This window comes from Schistocerca americana, chromosome 2 (assembly GCF_021461395.2).
Source record: "Schistocerca americana isolate TAMUIC-IGC-003095 chromosome 2, iqSchAmer2.1, whole genome shotgun sequence".
Lineage (NCBI taxonomy): Eukaryota > Metazoa > Arthropoda > Insecta > Orthoptera > Acrididae > Schistocerca > Schistocerca americana.
In genome coordinates, this window is record NC_060120.1 from 591,470,532 (window position 1) to 591,490,695 (window position 20,164).

General features: G+C 37.1%; 1 protein-coding gene across 1 annotated transcript in view; it reads left to right on the forward strand.

Annotated features, from left to right (window-relative positions):
* The window catches only part of LOC124595688 (nuclear fragile X mental retardation-interacting protein 1), a 160,116-nt gene that overhangs the window by 62,907 nt on the left and 77,045 nt on the right, over nt 1-20,164 (forward strand). Inside the window, exons 2-4 of the mRNA XM_047134546.1 lie at nt 2,700-2,947; nt 13,464-13,606; nt 18,607-18,786. Coding sequence (XP_046990502.1) covers nt 2,700-2,947; nt 13,464-13,606; nt 18,607-18,786 — 571 coding nt within the window. The remainder of the gene's footprint in view (nt 1-2,699; nt 2,948-13,463; nt 13,607-18,606; nt 18,787-20,164) is intronic.

The following is a 20,164-nucleotide window of genomic DNA, read 5'->3' on the forward strand; positions in this document are numbered from 1 at the left end:
CAATAGAAAATGGCTTGTTGTGTTAGCTTTGTTTTAAAGCTGAGTATGGAGTGAAAAGAAGTGTATAGAAGAGGTTGCTGAGCGTAATATAAGCTCATCTATTGGATGGAATTCGTATCAACACTGTTGATACATTGGAACAGCTTTGTCAGTCTGATGCTCTGATCTTCCACGGTCTGTGACTGCTTGTGATGTCTCCAAGAAGTTCCAACCCAGACTAACATTATGGCTACATTCTGTTCAAATGACAATTTCAAAGGGCCGTGTTCTGTGAGTAATAGCTATTCTTGCAGTCCCTGTTCCTGTCAGCTGGTGTTGATAAGCATTCTACATTATAAAAAGAAGACCATCAATTTGGCTAGTGCCCTGACTGGTTGGCCATCAATGACAATGTCAGTAAGATTTCCTGTCCCGTTTGTAGCTTTGATCTAAGAAGGATTTTCATCTGTGGCTGCCTCTCATCCATAGGTGTTAGCTTACCTTAGTTTTCTCGAATTCGACAGCTAAGCGAGCAGTTGGGACCTCTGTACGGTGATGGCAGATGACTACATCGTGTTGGGGTGTGACTTCATCCTGAGTATAGTGATGAGCTTCAGCTCACAGATCGACTATAATCATCTACAGATAACTTGCATGAATGGGACTGTTGTGATAGTTGATGTCTTGTGGGTAATAGTTGTTGAACATTAGTGTTTTTTTCAATAGTGCACAATGTCCACAGTGAAAACAGTGTGTCATATTGCCCTCTGTCCTCCAAATGTTTGTTCTTCTGCAGGACATTTTACTTGGTTCAAGAGTTGGTTCTACATGTATTAGTCGGATTTTGGATTGTTGTTTGATAGTGGTAGCAAAACGGATTGGCAGACATCATTCTTGATGGGGTGTTCAAGCAGTAGTGGTGATTGGTGCTAGAGACCAATACATCTCATTCTCGACACTCTCTATCACCTGCTGACATATCAGCTTAACATTCAAGGCCAATATCTCTTGTATAATTGGTTTGACATTTCTTGCTGTCACGTATTGCTTCTCATACTATCTGGTGTATGAGAGAGATGAGCTCACAGTGGTCTTTTATAACTGCTACATGAACCATAATTGGCGGTTGGGCGTATCTCTTTCATTCAATTCTCTTCTGTTGTACTTCCTTGATTCATTGGTGCCACTCGATGAATTTCCCTGTTTTTGTGACACCATTTACTAGAAGATCAAGGTACATGTCTTCTGTGACTCCTTTCATCAAATGTGAGATTAAGTCAGCTTCTGTCATATTCAGTTTCACTATGTTTTACTGAGCCAAAACATTCAGTATGTATGAATGTGCTGCTTCTTGCCAAACAGTTTCTGTAATTTGGCCTGAAATTTGTCTGAGCTATGTTGTTCTTGGTCTGCTGCTGGGCTTTACCATCCAAGTAAAAGTAAACATTTGCCAAGCAAATCATGTCATCCCACATGTTTTATATGGCGACTCAGTTGAATCCTTTCAGCAATTTCTTTGAGTCTTGAGCAGCATCTCTAGAGAACACTGATCAGTGCAAGATGTGCTGCTGACTTACTGCTGGCTTTGAATCCATTGGTCTCCCCAATATTTATACTGTAGGAATGATGTACTGCTTGTATTTTGGTTCCTGTCCTTGTAGGCGATGGGTTTTACATTGTCTAATTGGAGCCATGGTGATGTAGATGTTCCAAAGTAGCCAGTATCTCTACCAAACAATGTCACATCATAGCCACACTCAAGTTCAAATCCAAAAACTGGCTCGTCAGTGAAATAGAACACTTATCAATGAAGGCACCTTCATTAAGAACACCATCATGCAGTTATTTATACAAACATTGAATATTCCAGGTATACAAACTTTACAAACATAAGATATTTCAAGAACCTTACCAGAAATGATAAATGCAAAACAGCAAATAATTGCTGGTTGTCAGGTTTGAACTGCTGACCTGCAGCAATGCCAACCAGCAACACTAACCATTACACGACATTGATGGCGCCAAAGCTCATGTCAATGTAATTGTCATTCTCATTATAAATGAAATGTTTGAAATGTAATTTATGTGCCTAATTGATAGGGGAACTGAAATTATTCCAGTGTGATATTCAGTTGAGTTACTTCATGATGACAGTGAAATATTTTAATTTTTTTCAGCAGGAAGTGAGTACAGATACTCTGTAATGTTGTGTGTGTTAAAGTTGTTTGAAATTGCATTCATTCAGTATTTATGTTTACACCAAATATTTAACATTTTTTGCATGTGGATAATAATTTATATGATTCTTAAAACACATTTTCCTAAAACATTAACGATAATTCAAGTGTGTGTATTCCAGTAGGTTATTTGAACGTTTTCTAGGTAACTTCTCTGAGGGCACACACATCAGAATGGAAAGTTTAGTAAGTAGTTTAAGAGCATGTGTTTGTTAAAGGACATTTTTCTCAAAGATTATCAGAAATGTAGCTGGATTTCCTTGTTACATAGAAAGTATATAGAAAGAAGTTAGCACGTAGAAATAAGTTACTTCTTTGTGAAATACCTACGGGTGAAAGAGTTACCGGTACGCATGCATTTAAGAAGGTTAGAATGGTGAAAATGGATGTATTGTGTGCATCTTGTTGAATAATGTAAATGAAGAGGATAAGAAGAAATGGTCTCTATTAAATAACTGATAATGTCCTTTATTATCTCTACAGGGTACCTGTTCTAAAGATGGCAGCCATTACTGTGAGACATGTGATCGAAGTTTTCGCTCTGAAGAAACTCTGACAGAACATCTGTCACAGCATCAGACTTGTGGTTTGGAAGGCTGTCAGTTCACCGCACATGCAGCTGTCGTCATGCGTCATGTTGAGATGCAGCATGCAACAGGACTGTACAGTAAGATCAGTGCCATCACAGACAAACCTGAAGACATAGCAAAATGGATTTCTGAACGCAAAAAGTAAGTTACATTTTATACGGTCCACCATAAAGTCAATGAATTTCTTATTTGCTGGTGTTGAATTAAAACAGCAGATATGTCAATGAGAATTGATCATTGCAAATAAAATAACTGTAGGGAATTGCATGTTCGAATTTGCTTTATCATGGCACAAAGTTATTCATATCGGCATGTTTTGTTTGTGTAGTTAATAAGAAAATATAATGCATTACTGGTCTTAGAGCCCAGGTTTAGCTTTTGAGATTTTCATGTGTTCAGTTAATTATGCTTTTTGTGGTGAAAGAGTTAATTCATTCACATTGTGCATCTTTGAATGTAACAAACACAAATTATTATTTTTGTGTGTTTAACATACCTGTAACAAATTTTCTTGTGTATCTTCAAGAATTACACCTTGCATTTTAATAATATAAGGATAATTTTTAAACGGAACTGTTACTGTGCCAATGTGCTACCTCACTTGGTTCAGTGTCCGTTAGAATCCTCTCTCTCCCTCCTCCTAATTTTTGAGCTTGACCTACCCTACATTAACAATAATGTGTTGTGAGCTGCATATAAAATACTTGATTTACTTCAGTTCGTGTATGCATCCATATGCTGGAAACCATGGTGAAATAGGTAACCAGGGTGGGGGGTGAAGAAAGATTTCCCATTGTACCTCATATTAGAGTTTCTTTCTACTTCATTACTGGGCTTATTCTCAGAATAAGAATGCACTGTATTTTGTTGTTAACTACACTAACATAATGCTCCTGTGTGGGCTGTAGTTAATGTTGTCTTCATGGTCTCTCAGGGCAGGAATGCATATGGTTATTGTACAGGGTGTATACGACCCGGGAGATGCGGGAAAAACCCAGGAATTTTTTCATCTGGGAGAAAACCGGGAAAAACCCGGGAATTTTTTAGAATTCCGGGAATGTTTCATTGTTTTAGTTTCCAGTTAAATTTTTGTGATTTTGATTGGTAAGAACCAATACTCCAACAAAGGATATTACTGTATCCTGCATCTGCAGGATAATACTGCAGCAACAAAACATTAACAAGAGGAAGAAAAAATGAAAATAAAACTTAAGTCGCAAAGGAAATCCGCAATATACAACAACAAAACACAGTGGTCATACAAGCGTCTGTCAACAGCAAAGTGTGTCAGAGGCTTTAGAAAGACTATGCAATCATTCATAACGAAAAATTGCCTCTGATGAGCGTGACGTGACAGCTGCTGACATTAGATTCGTTTGAGCAGTTGGGGGCGGGCTCTTGTGCATGCGCGGTTGAGTCGCAGATGGGTAGTACCTTCTCCCGCTTCTGGCTACGGATGTGTGGCTGGGCGCCACTATCTAGTATTGCCCCGGTTTGGAAATATCGTAGATCAGGGACTGATGCACAGAGCAGTCTGAGTTGTGGTGTGGAGGTGGGTAGTCTTCACGTGACCTGTGTTTACGTTTAGTGATTTTGCAGTTTCATCTTCATTTATTACTCTCACATCAAATGAAAACAAAATGGATTTCTGTGCCTGGGAGCTATCAAATGAATTAAAATACGTTCACATAACTACGGAAGGCTAAAATATGTTATTATTTTCAGGTTTTATTTCCACCTTTCTGACAGTCAAGCATTAATCGACTTGCAGAACAGTGAAGTTATTTTTGTCGCTTTGCTAAAGAGATTTGGCTTTTATTAATCTTTTGGGCTGAGGCAGTCAATTTATTTGAAACGAAGTGTTTAATTTCACACTGTTGGCTAGTTTCAACTGTTCGCTGCATGTTTCCCATCTTCTAGCTCGCATGGCATTATGCCATAATAGAGAACCAAACATGAGATAATACAGTACTGGTACTCAAGAAAATTTACATCCGAATCTGGACATACGAATGTGCACTATAAGTCCAATTATGCATTTTAGTATGGTTCATGAAATTCCTATGAACTTGAAGTGTCCTCTGATGTCTTGTTTCTTTTGTGACATACGGCCTTCCTGTGTCATCGTAGCTGCACAAGAGCGGTGGCGCCTGTTATCTGGCACTCTCTGGCAACTGCTGAAACGAATCAGTTTCTAACAGGTCACGGGAAAACATTGCGGATGGTGGTTTGAAAAGCGTTACTTTCTAAGTAAATTTCCTTCTACACAAGATGAACTATATGCGAGAATGTACGATGAATTTCTTAAATCACAGAGCGTTTGACTCTCAGTTAAAAATCAACTCTTTGAGGACGACCATCTAGAAGAATTTCGAGCCCAGAAGATCAGACATTTACGTCGTTATTAAAAATTTTACTGGCACATTTGTGTGATATATCTTAAAGTGTAACACGCGCAAAAAAGATCAACATTATATGTAGAAGCTTAGCTCCTCTTGCAGCTTATTAATCTTCGAGACTACGATTATATGTGAAACCTCTGTTTTTCTTGTAGCAACACTATGTATATTAATTTAAACCATCAACTTTTCTTAGTTGTGTGTTCGCGCTACTTAAGAGTGATCTTGCTGTTGGCTGACTATATCACGTGTCCTATGCTGTCATCAGCTGGCGAGATCACATGACATGAGCTATGACTGGCTTACAAAAGCACGTCACAATCTCGATTTCAATGCCTTTGAAAGTAACATGCGTTTTTTTGGTGGAATTCGAATTTATATCTTCGTAACACAAATATATGCAGCTCACATCTTGCTGCTGCACATCAAAGATCTTTGCAAAACGTGTCCCCCCCCTCCCCAGTTTCATTTTCTAGTGCCAGGAAATTCTACGTCGGTGTATAAAACCATAAACATTCAAAAGACTGATAAGTTTTACAGTGCCGAGGAAAAGTATACTCTCACATAACACGGGGAAAAATGTATTTTCACCCGGGAGAAAGTGTGTTTTCAACCGGGAAATCCGGGAATTTTTTTTCTTGTCCAGGTATACACCCTGTTGTAGTATATTCCTATATTCCTCACTTCATACTGGTTCTTGAGACTTTTTAATTAGGCTTTCATGGGCTACTTGGTGCCTATCTTAAAGCATCTAAGAGTTCTAATTTTTCATTATTTCCATGATGCTCTCCCATTTTTCAAACAAATCTATGACCATATATATGTTGCCCTTCTTCATCTTTCAAAATCTCCTATTAGTTCTGTTTTGTATGGACTGCATGCACCTGAGCATGGGATGGGATGTAAGAGTGTTCTGTATGTAGTCTCCTTTGTAGATAACCATATTTTCCCTGAAACTTCCTGGCAGATTAAAACTGTGTGCTGGGCCGAGACTCGAATTCGGGACCTTTGCCTTTCGCGGGCAAGTGCTCTACCAACTGAGCTACCCAAGCACGACTCACTTGCCCGCAAAAGGCAAAGCTCCCGAGTTTGAGTCTCAGCCTGGCACACAGTATTAATCTGCCAGGAAGTTTCATATCAGCGCACACTCTGCTGCAGAGTGAAAATCTCATATTTTCCCTGTATTATGAACTGAAATCTGCCACCTGTCTCACCTACATATGATAAGTCGCAAACTTTATCATGGCACCAGATATCTTTTAGACATGTATTATGTATTGAATCATCTGTAATATTCAGTGTTAGAATTGTGGTGTAGTTTCCATCATTATTTGAAGTTAAGGGACTCAGAACACGATTCACTAAGGAAAGAATGCCATCGAAAATGTTCCAATGTTAGTACGCGTGACCAAAGTGAAACACCGCATCACATTAGTACTAAAACTAACCCGTGTGCCTGTGTGCCAAATGAGGTAACTGCTATTACTGAATGTTGTTTCCCTATCAAATACACATATCCTTGTATGGTACAAACATGTTCTTGCTTAAGGTACTTTCACACAAACACAGGAAGTTAATGGTGATTGCAAGATGACATATATGTATCATTGCTTTCATTAGTTCAGTCTGCCAGTGAAAATCATTTTAGGGTGTTACCAAATTCATTGTTATGAGACTGGAGTAAGCACAACTAAGAAACTGACTTCCAGATCGAAGTAATCGTAGGAGGAGGGTAGTCTTTAACGGGTACAAAAATACAAGGGAAATATGAAGCAATTTATAAACTGACCATCACCTGAACTAACAACATTATCACTGATGTAAAGAAATGTACATAAGAGTATCCTAGAAAAATTACTGCTTTTTAATTTATTTTTCTTGAACAGACACCAGTTTTTTGTAAATTAGAAAGATGAAAGTACCAGTATTTAACACTGAATTGAGAGTATAATTCTTGGGAAATCTGAGGTATTAACTTACTTAACTCAGGACATAATATTTATGTTAACTCTTTAGCAAGCAGACTAAATGTTATGAGGCCTCACGATATATGAGCATTATTGTTTCCGGAAAAAAGTATTGCACAATCTATGTTTTTTGTTTGCGAGATAGACATCGTGATGCACAAAACTAGTCTATAAGTTATGTTTCAGTAAAAGTTATATTATTTTAATATGACTGTATTTATTACTTCTAATATTTGTTACAAACTACAAAAGGAAATAATTCTTGCTCTTTTACCTGATGGCGCCAACAGTTCAATTTCCAACCTACAGGGAACAGTGTATTTCTCTCTCTCTCTCTCTCTCTCTCTCTCTCTCTCTCTCTCTCTCTCTCTCTCTCTCTCTCTCTCTCCGAGATATGAAGGAACATACTTTTCCAAGTAGTCAACAAAATGTTGAACTCAGTAGCTGATTTGATTTGGGAGAACCTGGTAGTGGATGTGAAACAGTGTGTGCTAGAACTATCCAATCTCATATGTTGTACTCCTATTAATATTTTTTTTTTCTAATTTTCCATTTTCTCTAGTTATCCATATCATGAAGTAGGTGTATTCAGAAGTATTGGGACTTTTGTGTTTTCATGAGGTTTTCGTCAGATGTACGTGATTTTTCGTTGTGTTGGTAAACTTGGGTGAAATGTATGTGTACACTGGTAGCCATATTGCATGTTCAGTTACTTGTCAAGAAAGTTACGTATATTTGCTTAAAAGTGGTGATTATCAACATGGTTTAAAAATAGATCAAAGAATTTTTCTATAGAAATGAAATAAAATTTAACTATTTTCAATATTGCTACTGGTGAGTCTGCTGTGGGTAAAATTAGGGTTTACGAGTGATATAAACTTTTCCAAAATGGCTGTGAAGATGTTGAAGATAAAGAGTGTTCTGTATGCTCTGGAACATTAACTACTGATGAAAACATGGAAAAGTGAAAGAAATGCTTATGAATGATAACAGAATCAGTCAGAGAAGTTGCAGATGACATTGGTGTATCAATTGGCTCGTGCCATGAAATTGTTTGGGATGTTTTGGCAATGAAATGTGTGACGGCGAATATGTGCCAAATACCTCTGTTGCTTGTTTGTGAATTTTTACTGAAAAACAACACTGTAATGATGCCCCACCTCCATGTTCAGCACATATGGCCCTGTGACTTTTTTCTGTATATTAGAGAGACCTTTGAAAGCCCATCGTTTTACAAGCATAGATGAAATTAAAAGATAGAGTTTCGGGGATTGGAAGAAGTGCTGGCATAAGTGTATGTAGTATCTATTGGTGACTGCTTTGAAGTAGATAACATTAATGTAGATGAATAAATGAAATTATTTCCAAAAAAATATATGTAATGTATGTCCACATGTGTCAAAATGTTATTCACACCATATTCCATACAAATTCATTATTCAGGTGATAACTCTCAGTATGCTGATTTGTGATGTGTTTAGTTTTACTGGAAATCATATTGATTAAAAGTAATGAATAAATGAAATGATCATAATGACATCAAATCTCAAACTTTGACTGAACTTATCAGTGGTTTCAACACATACCACTAGAAAAACTTTACAGTAACCTAATTTAATTCTCCAGAAACTAATTAACTTAACAGATAATTCATATTGAAGTCTAGATGCAACTAAAATTAACTTTGGCTTTGTGCCAGTATGCCTTTCTAATTTCCATGTTTACCCTTATACTTCAGATCCCTTATTTTTCTGGACCAAATGTCACCCATATTTAATCAATAAAGTCAATAATTAGGAATTTGCAGAGAATATCATGATTTCTAATATGAAAACTGTACTTGTAAACATGTAATTCCTGTGTATACACTAAATAGTTCTGCAACCTGTTGTAATTTGTTAACTAACTACTTATTACATAAACCAGATTATTGCTTGAATCTGTAGCTCATGTACTCTAGTAAATGTCAACCACACAGTTTCATAAACAAATGTGTGTTTTCCAAAAACCAAAACCACTTACATTAAAGTATCTAAATATCCCACCCCACCCAAAAATCTTCCATCCATGGCTAGCCATTATCATGTTAACTTCTGTGTAACGAGTGCACATGCTGCAGTCTTCATGTTAACTTCTCTCTATCAGTATCCACAATTATGCAGTGAAGTTGGTACCTAGAAAGTACTCTGTTAACATGTGAACTCAAGTTTGTCCTCATCTGGATCACGTGCTGCAACGTAATGTATAAATTCTGTGAACAATCATATCTCCAAGAATTCACTTGTTCCTGTCATTTCTCTTGTTAACAGTAGGCACTGTGAAATATCTCAATTAGTTTCTTTGGTTGTTGTGAGTAAAAACTGTGTTTACCGCACTGCAGGTCTGTCACTGTTTAATACTGTTCGGTACCCAAAAAAGTTTTCGGTTAAGAGACAACAAACTGTGAATAAGTAAAGTATCATGTCATATTAGTTTTCTCTTTTAACAGGGGTGTATATTGTCTACCTTTATCATAAATTAATGCTTAACCTGAAAAACACTTCACAGAAGTAGTGAGACTTGTACCAAGTTTACTGTTGTTTTAATAGATATCTATTTTTTTTTACCATAAATTAATTAAGTTATACAAGACTACTGAGAACATCTGTCACGTATCAAACTCATAAATTAAAAGAGAATCAGCAAACTTAATATAAAGTTATTTGTTTACTATTCCATAGAACACTGCGCTAGCATAAATTGTTTACTGTTCTGTAAAATATTGCACCAGGCATAACGCAAACCCACTGTGCTTATTGTTCTCAGGCAGGAAATGAGCTGGTTCCTATTAATAAGCAGCTCGGAATCACCCTGACTACTGTCAAGCGATTGGAAGCTGCTGTGAATTTGTTTGTAGGGAGGACTACCAAGAGTTGTGTACTAGAGGTGCAAAAGTTACCTGAAGTACTATCCTCTCCTGTGGACAATGTCTTCCCTGCAGGAAATATAAGCCTCATCATTACTGACTGCAAGTGGCATGTCGGTGGTGGATCTAGGCATCCTGTACAAGGTAGACAGGGACCAGGGAATACTCAGGGTGTTACACCAATCCCACTAACAAACAAGTTTGAGGTGCTGCCTTTCACTTGTTTTGGGGAAACCCACTTTGTCCCGTGTCAGGAAAATGCAAACACAAAAGGGTCGGGTCTATTAATTGCATAGTGAATAATGATATCCTTTAGGAAAATGGGAGCAAAAGATGGGAAGGACAACCAGGTAGACTTAGTGTTTATGCCTGGAGGCCTCATTCACAATGTTGAAGAGGCTGTTCTGGCAGCCACTGGGGGAACAGATTGGGACCAACTGAATATTGTGGTACACATTGAAACAAACAATGCCTTTTACCTGAGATCCAAGGTCGTACTTGGATCTTTCCAGTGACTAGAGAGAGGGTTGAGAGTACCAACCTTCCTCATACAATTTCAACAAAGCTCACAATCTGCAGCATTGTCCCCAGAACAGATTGTGGCTCCCAGGTGCTGAACTGAGTGGAAGGCTCTATCCAGAGATTCTGAGGGTTCTATGACAAACTAGGTTGAGACTTCCTAGATTTGCACCATATGGTTGAGAGTTAGATGCCTGCCCTAAACAGGTCAAATGTGCACTGTACATCTGAGGCTAGCTGACAGTGTGTGGGATGCAAACAATGGTTTATTTAGATTACATAACTCTCCATCCAATCCAGTTAACAGTAGCTGTGGGAAACCCAAAAGTACCAGCGTAAGATCTAAAGAATTGCCTCCCGCAGATGAGTGTGTCAAAATCCTAGTGATCAATTGTCAAAGCATTTGCAACAAAGTGCCAGAATTTGAAAGAAGGTTAAAACTTGAAGTTTACAGTAGTGAGATAATTGGGGGAAAATGGATAGGGAACCTGGAAATGGACGTGGTGTATTTGTTGTAGTAGACTAGGAATTTAAATCCAGCAAGATAGAAATTGAACCGATTGTTTTGGCATCACTCAGTATCAAGGGCATGCATAAAATTATAATAGGATCATTTTATCAACTACCGGATTCTCCTCCTAAAGTAATCAAACACTTTAGAGAAAACTTCATTTCACTTGTACATGAGTTTTCTAATCATACCGTAATCATTAAGGAGACTTTAATCATCCAACAATTGATTGAGGTAATTGTAGTTTTGTTAGTGGTGAGGGTAACAAGACATCATGTGAAAAATTTCTAAATGCCTTCCCTGGAAATTACGTAGAACAGGTAGTTCAGAACTCAACTTGTAATGGAAATATATTAGGTCTAATGACAACACACAGAACTGCCCTCTTTAAGGGAGACCACATCGGAGGTGGTATTGGTGACCATGAGGCAGTTACAGCAACAATGAATACCAAGACACAAAGGACATCTAAAACAAGCAGAAAGATTTATATGTTCAGCAAACTAGACAGAGAAATGATAGTGTCATGCCTCAAAGAGGAACTTGAAACTTTTAGCTCAAGACATGAGCATGTAGAGGAACTATGGCTCAAGTTAGAAAGAATAGTTGACCATACACTGAATAGATATATACCCAGTAGAACAGTTTATAATGGGAGAGATCCTCCATGGTGTACGGTCACTGTAAAAAAACTTCTAAAGAAACATAGACTACTATATAATACGTATAAAACAAAGCACAGGGCTATAGATACAGAGATGCTGAATGAAACGTGTTTGGCAGTGAAGAGAGCAATCCATGAAGTCTTCAGTGACTACTGTTGCAGAATACTGTCAAATGATCTTTCACAAAACCCATAGAAATTCAGGTCGTGTGTAAATTCTGTTAGAGGCACCAAAGTTAGTGTCCAGGCTATCATGGATGAGACAGGGACTGTAACTGAGGGTAGCAAAGCAAAAGTTGAAATGCTTAACTCTTGTTTTCAAATGATCCTTTACAAAGGGAAAACCAGGAGTAGTCCCCAAATTTAATTTCGTACCACAAAAAAAAGATGAGTGATATAGCTATTAGTGTCAGTGGCATTGAGCAACAGCTGAAATCGCTAAAACTGAACAAAGCCCCAGGGCCCAGTGGAGTCCCTATCAGATTCTATACTCAATTCATGGCTGAGTTAGCCCCTCTGTTAACAATAATCTATCGTAAATCTCTCAAACAAAAAACAGTGTCCAGTAGCTTGAAGAAAGTACAGGTTTGACATCTATTTGTTGTAGAGTGTTAGATGGCCTTAGCTCAAACATTATGAGGTATCTTGAACAGAATGACCTCATCCTTACCAGCCAGTGTGAATTTGGAAAACATAGATCGTGTGAAAGCCAAACTACACTTTTCTCACTTGACATCCTGAAAGCCATGGATCAAGACAGCTGGGTAGCTGCAGTATTTCTTGATTTCCAGAAAGCATTTGACTCGGTACCACATGTACACTTATTATCAAAAGTACAGTTGAATCGGGTAATATGTGGCTGGATTGAGGATTTCTTGGTAGGGAGGATGTAGCGTATTATCTTGAAAGTAGAGTCATCAACAGATGTAGAGGTAAGTTTAGGTGTTGTAAATGCTTTGTACTTCACAGTGCTCGGAAATTATCTACTCTTCAAAAACATTTTTTTTGTGTTTTATTTATTTATTTTCAAGAATAACATTATAGTGCTAGCAGTTAATATTGTCTGTAAGGTCTCCTTGTCAGTCATATTACCAGCCTATTTCATCATCATTTGCTTTTCAAGCCAGCTTACTGCGTACAGCACTAAGCTGTATGTCATCCTGAAGGCTTTGTAGCAGATGAAGAATGGTGGCATGGATAAAGGACTGTTTCATGTGCTTCTTTTTCCTCAGTGCTCTCCTAGCAAATTAATGGTCATAGTTACCCAGAACACTGTTCTAGAACATTACCTTCTGACTTTCATGTCTATGTGTAAGAGATGTCTATAAATATGAACCGGGTAACAGGCCACCATTGTTGGATCACTGTAAAAGTTTTTCTAGGCAATATTTTCATGTTGTGTTATTAGCTAATAAATCAGTATAATTAAAAAAATGGTCATTTTAAAGGTAAGCTATCAGATTCTATACTCAATTCATGGCTGAGTTAGCCCCTCTGTTAACAATAATCTATCGTAAATCTCTCAAACAAAAAACAGTGTCCAGTAGCTTGAAGAAAGTACAGGAGATATTTTGATGCAAAATATAGTGCCAAATTCATACAAATATAGCTGTCATTGTGGAAAGTTATCTCCTGCTAGATTAAGTTGAATAATGATGCAATTATCTCATTTTATGATGATTATTCTTACAGACGTTATCCAACTAAAGAAAACATTGAGAAACAGAAGAAGGAACGTGAGGAGAAAATGAAACGAGGTGAAAGGTTAGAGGATCAGAAAACTAGGTTTAACCCTGATTTTTCAGTAAGAAGAGGAAGACGTAATGAATCGAGAGGTAGTTACATGTACAGAGCTTTTCTTCTTGTTAGTGCAGACATTCAAATTCAGAGCACTGAATCACAATTTCCATATAATTAAATAAAAGATAGACCTCTGTCTTGTCAAAATTAATGTGACGATAAATGAAAAAATGTTACAGTAGTGGTTCAGATGTGGAGTAAAAATGATATTACAATTATATCAACTTTTTTATTTCATAGAAAAATATATTTTCTTCATACACAAAATCTAGTCATTTGGTTGATGTGAATGTTACATTGTAAACAAAAACAGAAAATTTGAAAATGCTTAATAATTATAACTCTGACATTGTATATGTTCTTTTGCAGTCATGACATCTTAGTACTAAGTTATTTTTTAATGATTACTGAGTGTATTATCTTTCATTAAGTTTTTTGAAGTCAGTCAATTGAATCTGGTTTTGAGAATATGGATACACTTTAAATTGAAGGTCTTCTGTGACTGAGGATGGTTTGTTTGCAGTCCCCTAAATCTCAATTTCCCCTGAATGTGTAACATGTTTGTGGTATCTCCTGTTGTTTTAAATCTCTAGATATGTTTATTTTCAATGTTGACAGCTTATTGTATGTGGAGTATTAGACATGGGACAATAGACATGTGATAATACCACCATAACTTACACATTAATTTTTTGTGTTACTGCTGCACTGATCAGAAGTAAAGGGTCAACAAAAAGTAGTTACAATTGCGTACAGAGTTTTTGAGTGAAAGAAAAAGTTTAAATCCTCAAAACTGACCATTCTAATAACATGTCTTGGGTTTTATGCAGTAAATCAATTATATTCTGTCCACACACTGCTTATTTTTTTATTTATTTGTTTTCCAGTTTTCCCATTTCTTATATTACAAACCATTTACCCCACCCCCACCCAATCGTGTTGCCTCTCCACAGCTTCCACTCTGCCATGTGGTCCTTCCACTTTTGCTTCCTGTGATGGTGCCTCACTACATGATGTGCCGCTGCTCTCTCCTCTTTCCTGCCTCCCTTGGATCTCCACCCCTCGTCACGTTCTTACCGTCTTGTCTCTCTGCCTCCCCAACTGTCTCTTGTCTCTCCATGTTTTAGCCACCTTCCCCCTGAATATCCTCTCAGATATCATCCCCCTTGCCCTGTTGTCACATATCCTCTTTTCAATTACGTTTTTATGTTTCTCACTCCCATCTCTCTCCCCTCTCTGTAACCTCCCCTCCCTCCCCACTCCGTCTCTAATGCTATTACCACAACCTTTTCCAACCGTCTTCTCTTCTCTTTCTTCTCACCTTCTTTGCATCTTTTCAAAGAAGATCAATGGAAAAATTGCACTGTACAGCACTGACTTCATAATCAGCCCACAATGTTTCCTTTATTTCGCAAATATCGTCCTTTATTATTATTATTATTATTGTTGTTGTTGTTGTTGTTGTTGTTGTTGTTGCTGTTGTCATAGTTATCACTATTATCCATTTACTTCTTTATGTTAACTTTTTCACTGCAGTTGACGTGTATAGGTGCTCCACTTGCATTTTCGTACAGTGTTATTAATGTATGTATACACCCTTAGCTGCTGACCTCTTAGTGTTGCAGACAAGTTACTTACGTATCTCGGTTAATAACAAAAATGAGAATTTACCAACATATGTGCCTTCTATCATTTGCAAAAACCATGTTTTACTATCTTGAACTGTATATCAGATATGATTGTTATGACCCCATAATACCCTATTCAAAGGTTGGAAAAGGGTGCTTTGTTCCCAACCGTCCATTGGATATAAACATCAGTAACTCAAGTTTAAATAAATATTTTAAATAAAAAAGTTTAAATAAAATTTCAGTATCTTATTACATTTCATATACTGCAATGTATGAGCTAAAATCAGTCATACACAAAGTTTACACAATGCTTTTTTTACCTCTGCAGCCTCTTTAAAATTTTGTGCAACATTTTACTTCATTTGATGCAGTGCAGTAAATATGATGCACAGTAAAAGAAATTCAGTTCTTTATCAAGCGAAGGTGAAAAGTGTAAATGATCAGTAATTATGTTGCCAGTTTTGATATGTTTCATATCATTGTTACATATTTTTACATGTTTCACAAGACTTACGTAATTATGTATTTACACATTATACCTCATAAAATTGCATATTATTGCTTTTTTGCCATTCTTATTTACCCACACTCCTAGTAGACTGCCCCTTTGAAAAATATCCAAGTCTAACGTACCATAACAGCTAAAGACAGGAAGTAAATTGTATATAAAAATAATGAGTTCATGACTCTGTGTGTGTGTGTGTGTGTGTGTGTGTGTGTGTGTGTGTGTGTGTCACATGATGCCTCCTGCTGCATCAAAATTAAGATCTTGGATTATGATAGACAACACTTTCCACTACTGATGGAGAGATTGATCACTATCAAGCATGCAGTAAGCATATCAGTTGCTTCATGAGGTCGCAACTTCAGTAACTTATACGTGGTGATGTTCACACCACGAACAAAGCAGTACAATTCTAAGAATCAAATGTTTTTGATATGGATACCAAAGACACCAAACTCCACAAATGTATATTTCCATTATATGTTCTCCACTGTTGTTGCTGCAAACATAACACTGTACAAACTAGAAATGCCTGAATATTGCACATTTCTACAAAAGTACTGCAGCCAGCTGATTCCTGATGAATTGACATTAAGGAAAAACTATTTCCATTTTTGTTACCAAGAGGCTCTGAAAAGTGTGTGGCACAAAACAGTGATTTTTCTAATTGGAAGCAAACCACAAGAAACTGCCTCTGAGAGGATAAGGAGAAAAAAAGATCATATGGACTTACTGCCAGTCTGTACTAGTGTTATTACATCACACTCAAGAGGGCAGTGAGTTCTAACACAAGTGTGTAGTAACCACATTACCCTTTGTATCACCCAAGACATGTCTTCCAGTGGGGAGGCAGGACCACCTGTAGGAAGTCAGATATACCTCACCTTTGAGGCTTTGTGAAAGAATGACTGGTCCCACAAGGCGGTCGCCAAATCCCTGCCCACATATTGAAGCTGAACCAGTACTAATGGTTCACTGCCATAATATGAAGGAGATTCTTTGTAGCCCACAGATGAATGTTGTGAACATTAATGGTAATGCCTCTCATAAAGATAGTTTCACCTGTGAATAGGGTGGATGACAGAACTCCAAGCATTGTGGTGGCCTACGAGACAAACCAGCAACAAAATAATCATCACAGAGCTAAATCCACTGGAATAAGGCCTGCACACATTGTAAGTGATACAGATAGTGATAGATGACAATGAGACTATTCCAGATGTTTGTTCGGCTTACCCCATGCTGAGGGGTCACTGCCTGGTGCTGATACCTAGTCACAGTAAAAGATCTTCTGTCTTCACCTTCAAGTGGGTGTTCCTCAGCTTGAATACATTTCTGTCCATATGCCAATGTGCCTCATTTTACCCCTATCCATCAAGGATCATTTCCTGCAGTTTGTGCCCATTTATCAAAATCACCCTGCATAAGTAGCCACCATATATGGCTAGTCGTCAGTGAAACATGGACATATGTGGCTACTTTATTGCGTTTCATTGTTTGGAAACTCTCCAGAAAATAACCCTCAAAGCCATTACTGCTTTCCTGCAAAGTGTTGGAATGCAAAACATAATTCAACAGTAGCTCGTTTTGTGAATGGGCAGTCTCAATGCCGGGGTCTGAGGGAGTTCAAAAAGAAGAAGAAAAAAGTTGTTATCTATTCAGATGCTGCAACCAACTTGTCAAAGGTGGCAAGTACCCTACGTGTATTCTGTTCATATTTAATCCAGTTCATTGTCTAGCCTATGTAGTGAAACAGATCATTGAAGAAGTGTGAGGCACCTACCCAGAAGTAAATAAGATAATTTCATGCACAGAGAAAGTCTTTCTCAAAGCCCTGATTTGTGTGTGTGTCTTTCAAAAATTGCTCCCAAACCTAGCTTTGTTGCCCTACTCTATGGTAATGTGATGGGGTGCGTGGATCGAAGCTGTTGGCTCTTTTAATGAACATTTTTATGCTGTCATATCTATGATTGATTCATTTCCAAGAGAATCATCAGTTTCCTTATGAGAGCCACAAAATGCTTTCACCGAACCTAAAATCAGAAATCTGGCATACATCCATATGTCTGCTTGTGCCTGTGTATGTGCGGATGGATGTGTGTGTGTGTGTGTGTGTGTGTGTGTGTGTGTGTGTGTGCGTGCGCGAGTGTATACCTGTCCTTTTTTCGACCTAAGGTAAGTCTTTACGCTCCCAGGATTGGAATGACTACTTACCCTCTCCCTTAAAACCCACATCATTTCGTCTTTCCCTCTCCTTCCCTCTTTCCTGATGAAGCAACCGTTGGTTGCGAAAGCTTGAATTTTGTGTGTATGTATGTGTTTGTTTGTGTGTCTGTCAACATGCCAGCGCTTTCGTTTGGTAAGTTACATAATCTTTGTTTTTAGATATATTTTTCCCACGTGGAATGTTTCCCTCATATATATATATATATATATATATATATATATATATAAAATGTAGAATGCACCTTCTTAATGTACATTTTGTGTTTCTGGCATGTTAAAATGTGCATTAAGATAAAACAGTAGGATGTAGTGTTTTTCAAAAGTTGATTTCACTTGAAATTATTGCTTTATGTTAAATATTTATGAAATATGTTCATGATAGCAATATTACCTGGCATATGTTATCCATTATCATTACAAAAATATGAATGTATTTTGTGTGTTGATATTACATAAAAATCTGGGCTCTAGGTATGTCTCACCTTCCTTTTAAAGATTTTTAATTTTTGCTTTATGTGTGTGTTATTTCAGTCTGGGCATGTCTGAGGGATTCGTGATATGTGAACTTAGAATGGCACCATTGCAGAACAAATAACATGAAACACATTATTTTAACATCCGTTGTTCCTGAACTGTTTTAATTAATTAATTCTTTCTTTTCAATGTAAAAAAGGGTCACTACATATGAGAGGAAAAAGATCAGCAAGCAGAGCTGATAATACTATCAATACAAAACCAGCAAAAATGAACAGAGCCCCTCGAAAGACACGACAGCAGATCTCGACAACATATCATTCAGATGAAGAAGAGAATAGAAACTGCAGAGGCAAACTACCTGCATTTCTTGGCACAGGTACAGTCTTATTTTAATTTTATTATTATTATTATCTTCTTTCCTTTCTCAGACCTTAGGTCTGTTTAAAAATGGAAAGTGGCGCGAACCTTGATCAAGCATGACTTCCTTTTAACTGTACGGTATATGTTACAGTACAGTACAGTACAGTACGTTATTATTATTTCTTTCTTTTCTCAGACGTTATGTCTGGTCAAAAATGGAAAGTGACATGGACCTTGATCAAGCGTGACTTCCTTTTAACTGTACGGTATATGTTATATTGCATTTAGGAACTTTCGGGTAATTGAACATGTATCAATAATTACGGATTTCTGTAGTTGTATATATAAGTTTGGATGTAGCTGTATTGCATTGATGTACTGGTGGATATTGTGTGGTATGACTCCTGTAGTTGATAGTATAATTGGTATAATGTCAACTTTATCCTGATGCCACATGTCCTTGACTTCCTCAGCCAGTTGGATGTACTTTTCATTTTTTTTCTCCTGTTTTCTTTTGTATATTTGTTGTATTGTGTATGGATATTTCAATTAGTTGTGTTAATTTCGTCTTTTTATTGGTGATTATGATGTCAGGTTTGTTATGTGGTGTTGTTTTATCTGTTATAATGGTTCTGTTCCAGTATAATTTGTATTCATCATTCTCCAGTACATTTTGTGGTGCATACTTGTATGTGGGAACATGTTGTTTTATAAGTTTATGTTGTAAGGCAAGCTGTTGATGTATTATTTTTGCTACATTGTCATGTCTTCCGGGGTATTCTGTATTTGCTAGTATTGTACACCCGCTTGTGATGTGATCTACTGTTTCTATTTGTTGTTTACAAAGTCTGCATTTATCTGTTGTGGTCTTGGGATCTTTAATAATATGCTTACTGTAATATCTAATGTTTATTGTTTGATCCTGTATTGCAATCATGAATCCTTCTGTCTCACTGTATATATTGCCTTTTCTTAGCCATGTGTTGGATGCGTCTTGATCGATGTGTGGTTGTGTTAGATGATACGGGTGCTTGCCATGTAGTGTTTTCTTTTTCTAATTTACTTTCTTCGTATCTGTTGATGTTATGTGATCTAAAGGGTTGTAGAAGTGGTTATGAAATTGCAGTGGTGTAGCCGATGTATTTATATGAGTGATTGCTTTGTGTATTTTGCTAGTTTCTGCTCGTTCTAGAAAGAATTTTCTTAAATTGTCTACCTGTCCCTAATGTAGGTTTTTTATGTCGATAAATCCCCTTCCTCCTTCCTTTCTGCTTAATGTGAATCTTTCAGTTGCTGAATGTATGTGATGTATTCTATATTTGTGGCATTGTGATTGTGTAAGTGTATTGAGTGCTTCTAGGGCTGTGTTACTCCATTTCACTACTCCAAATGAG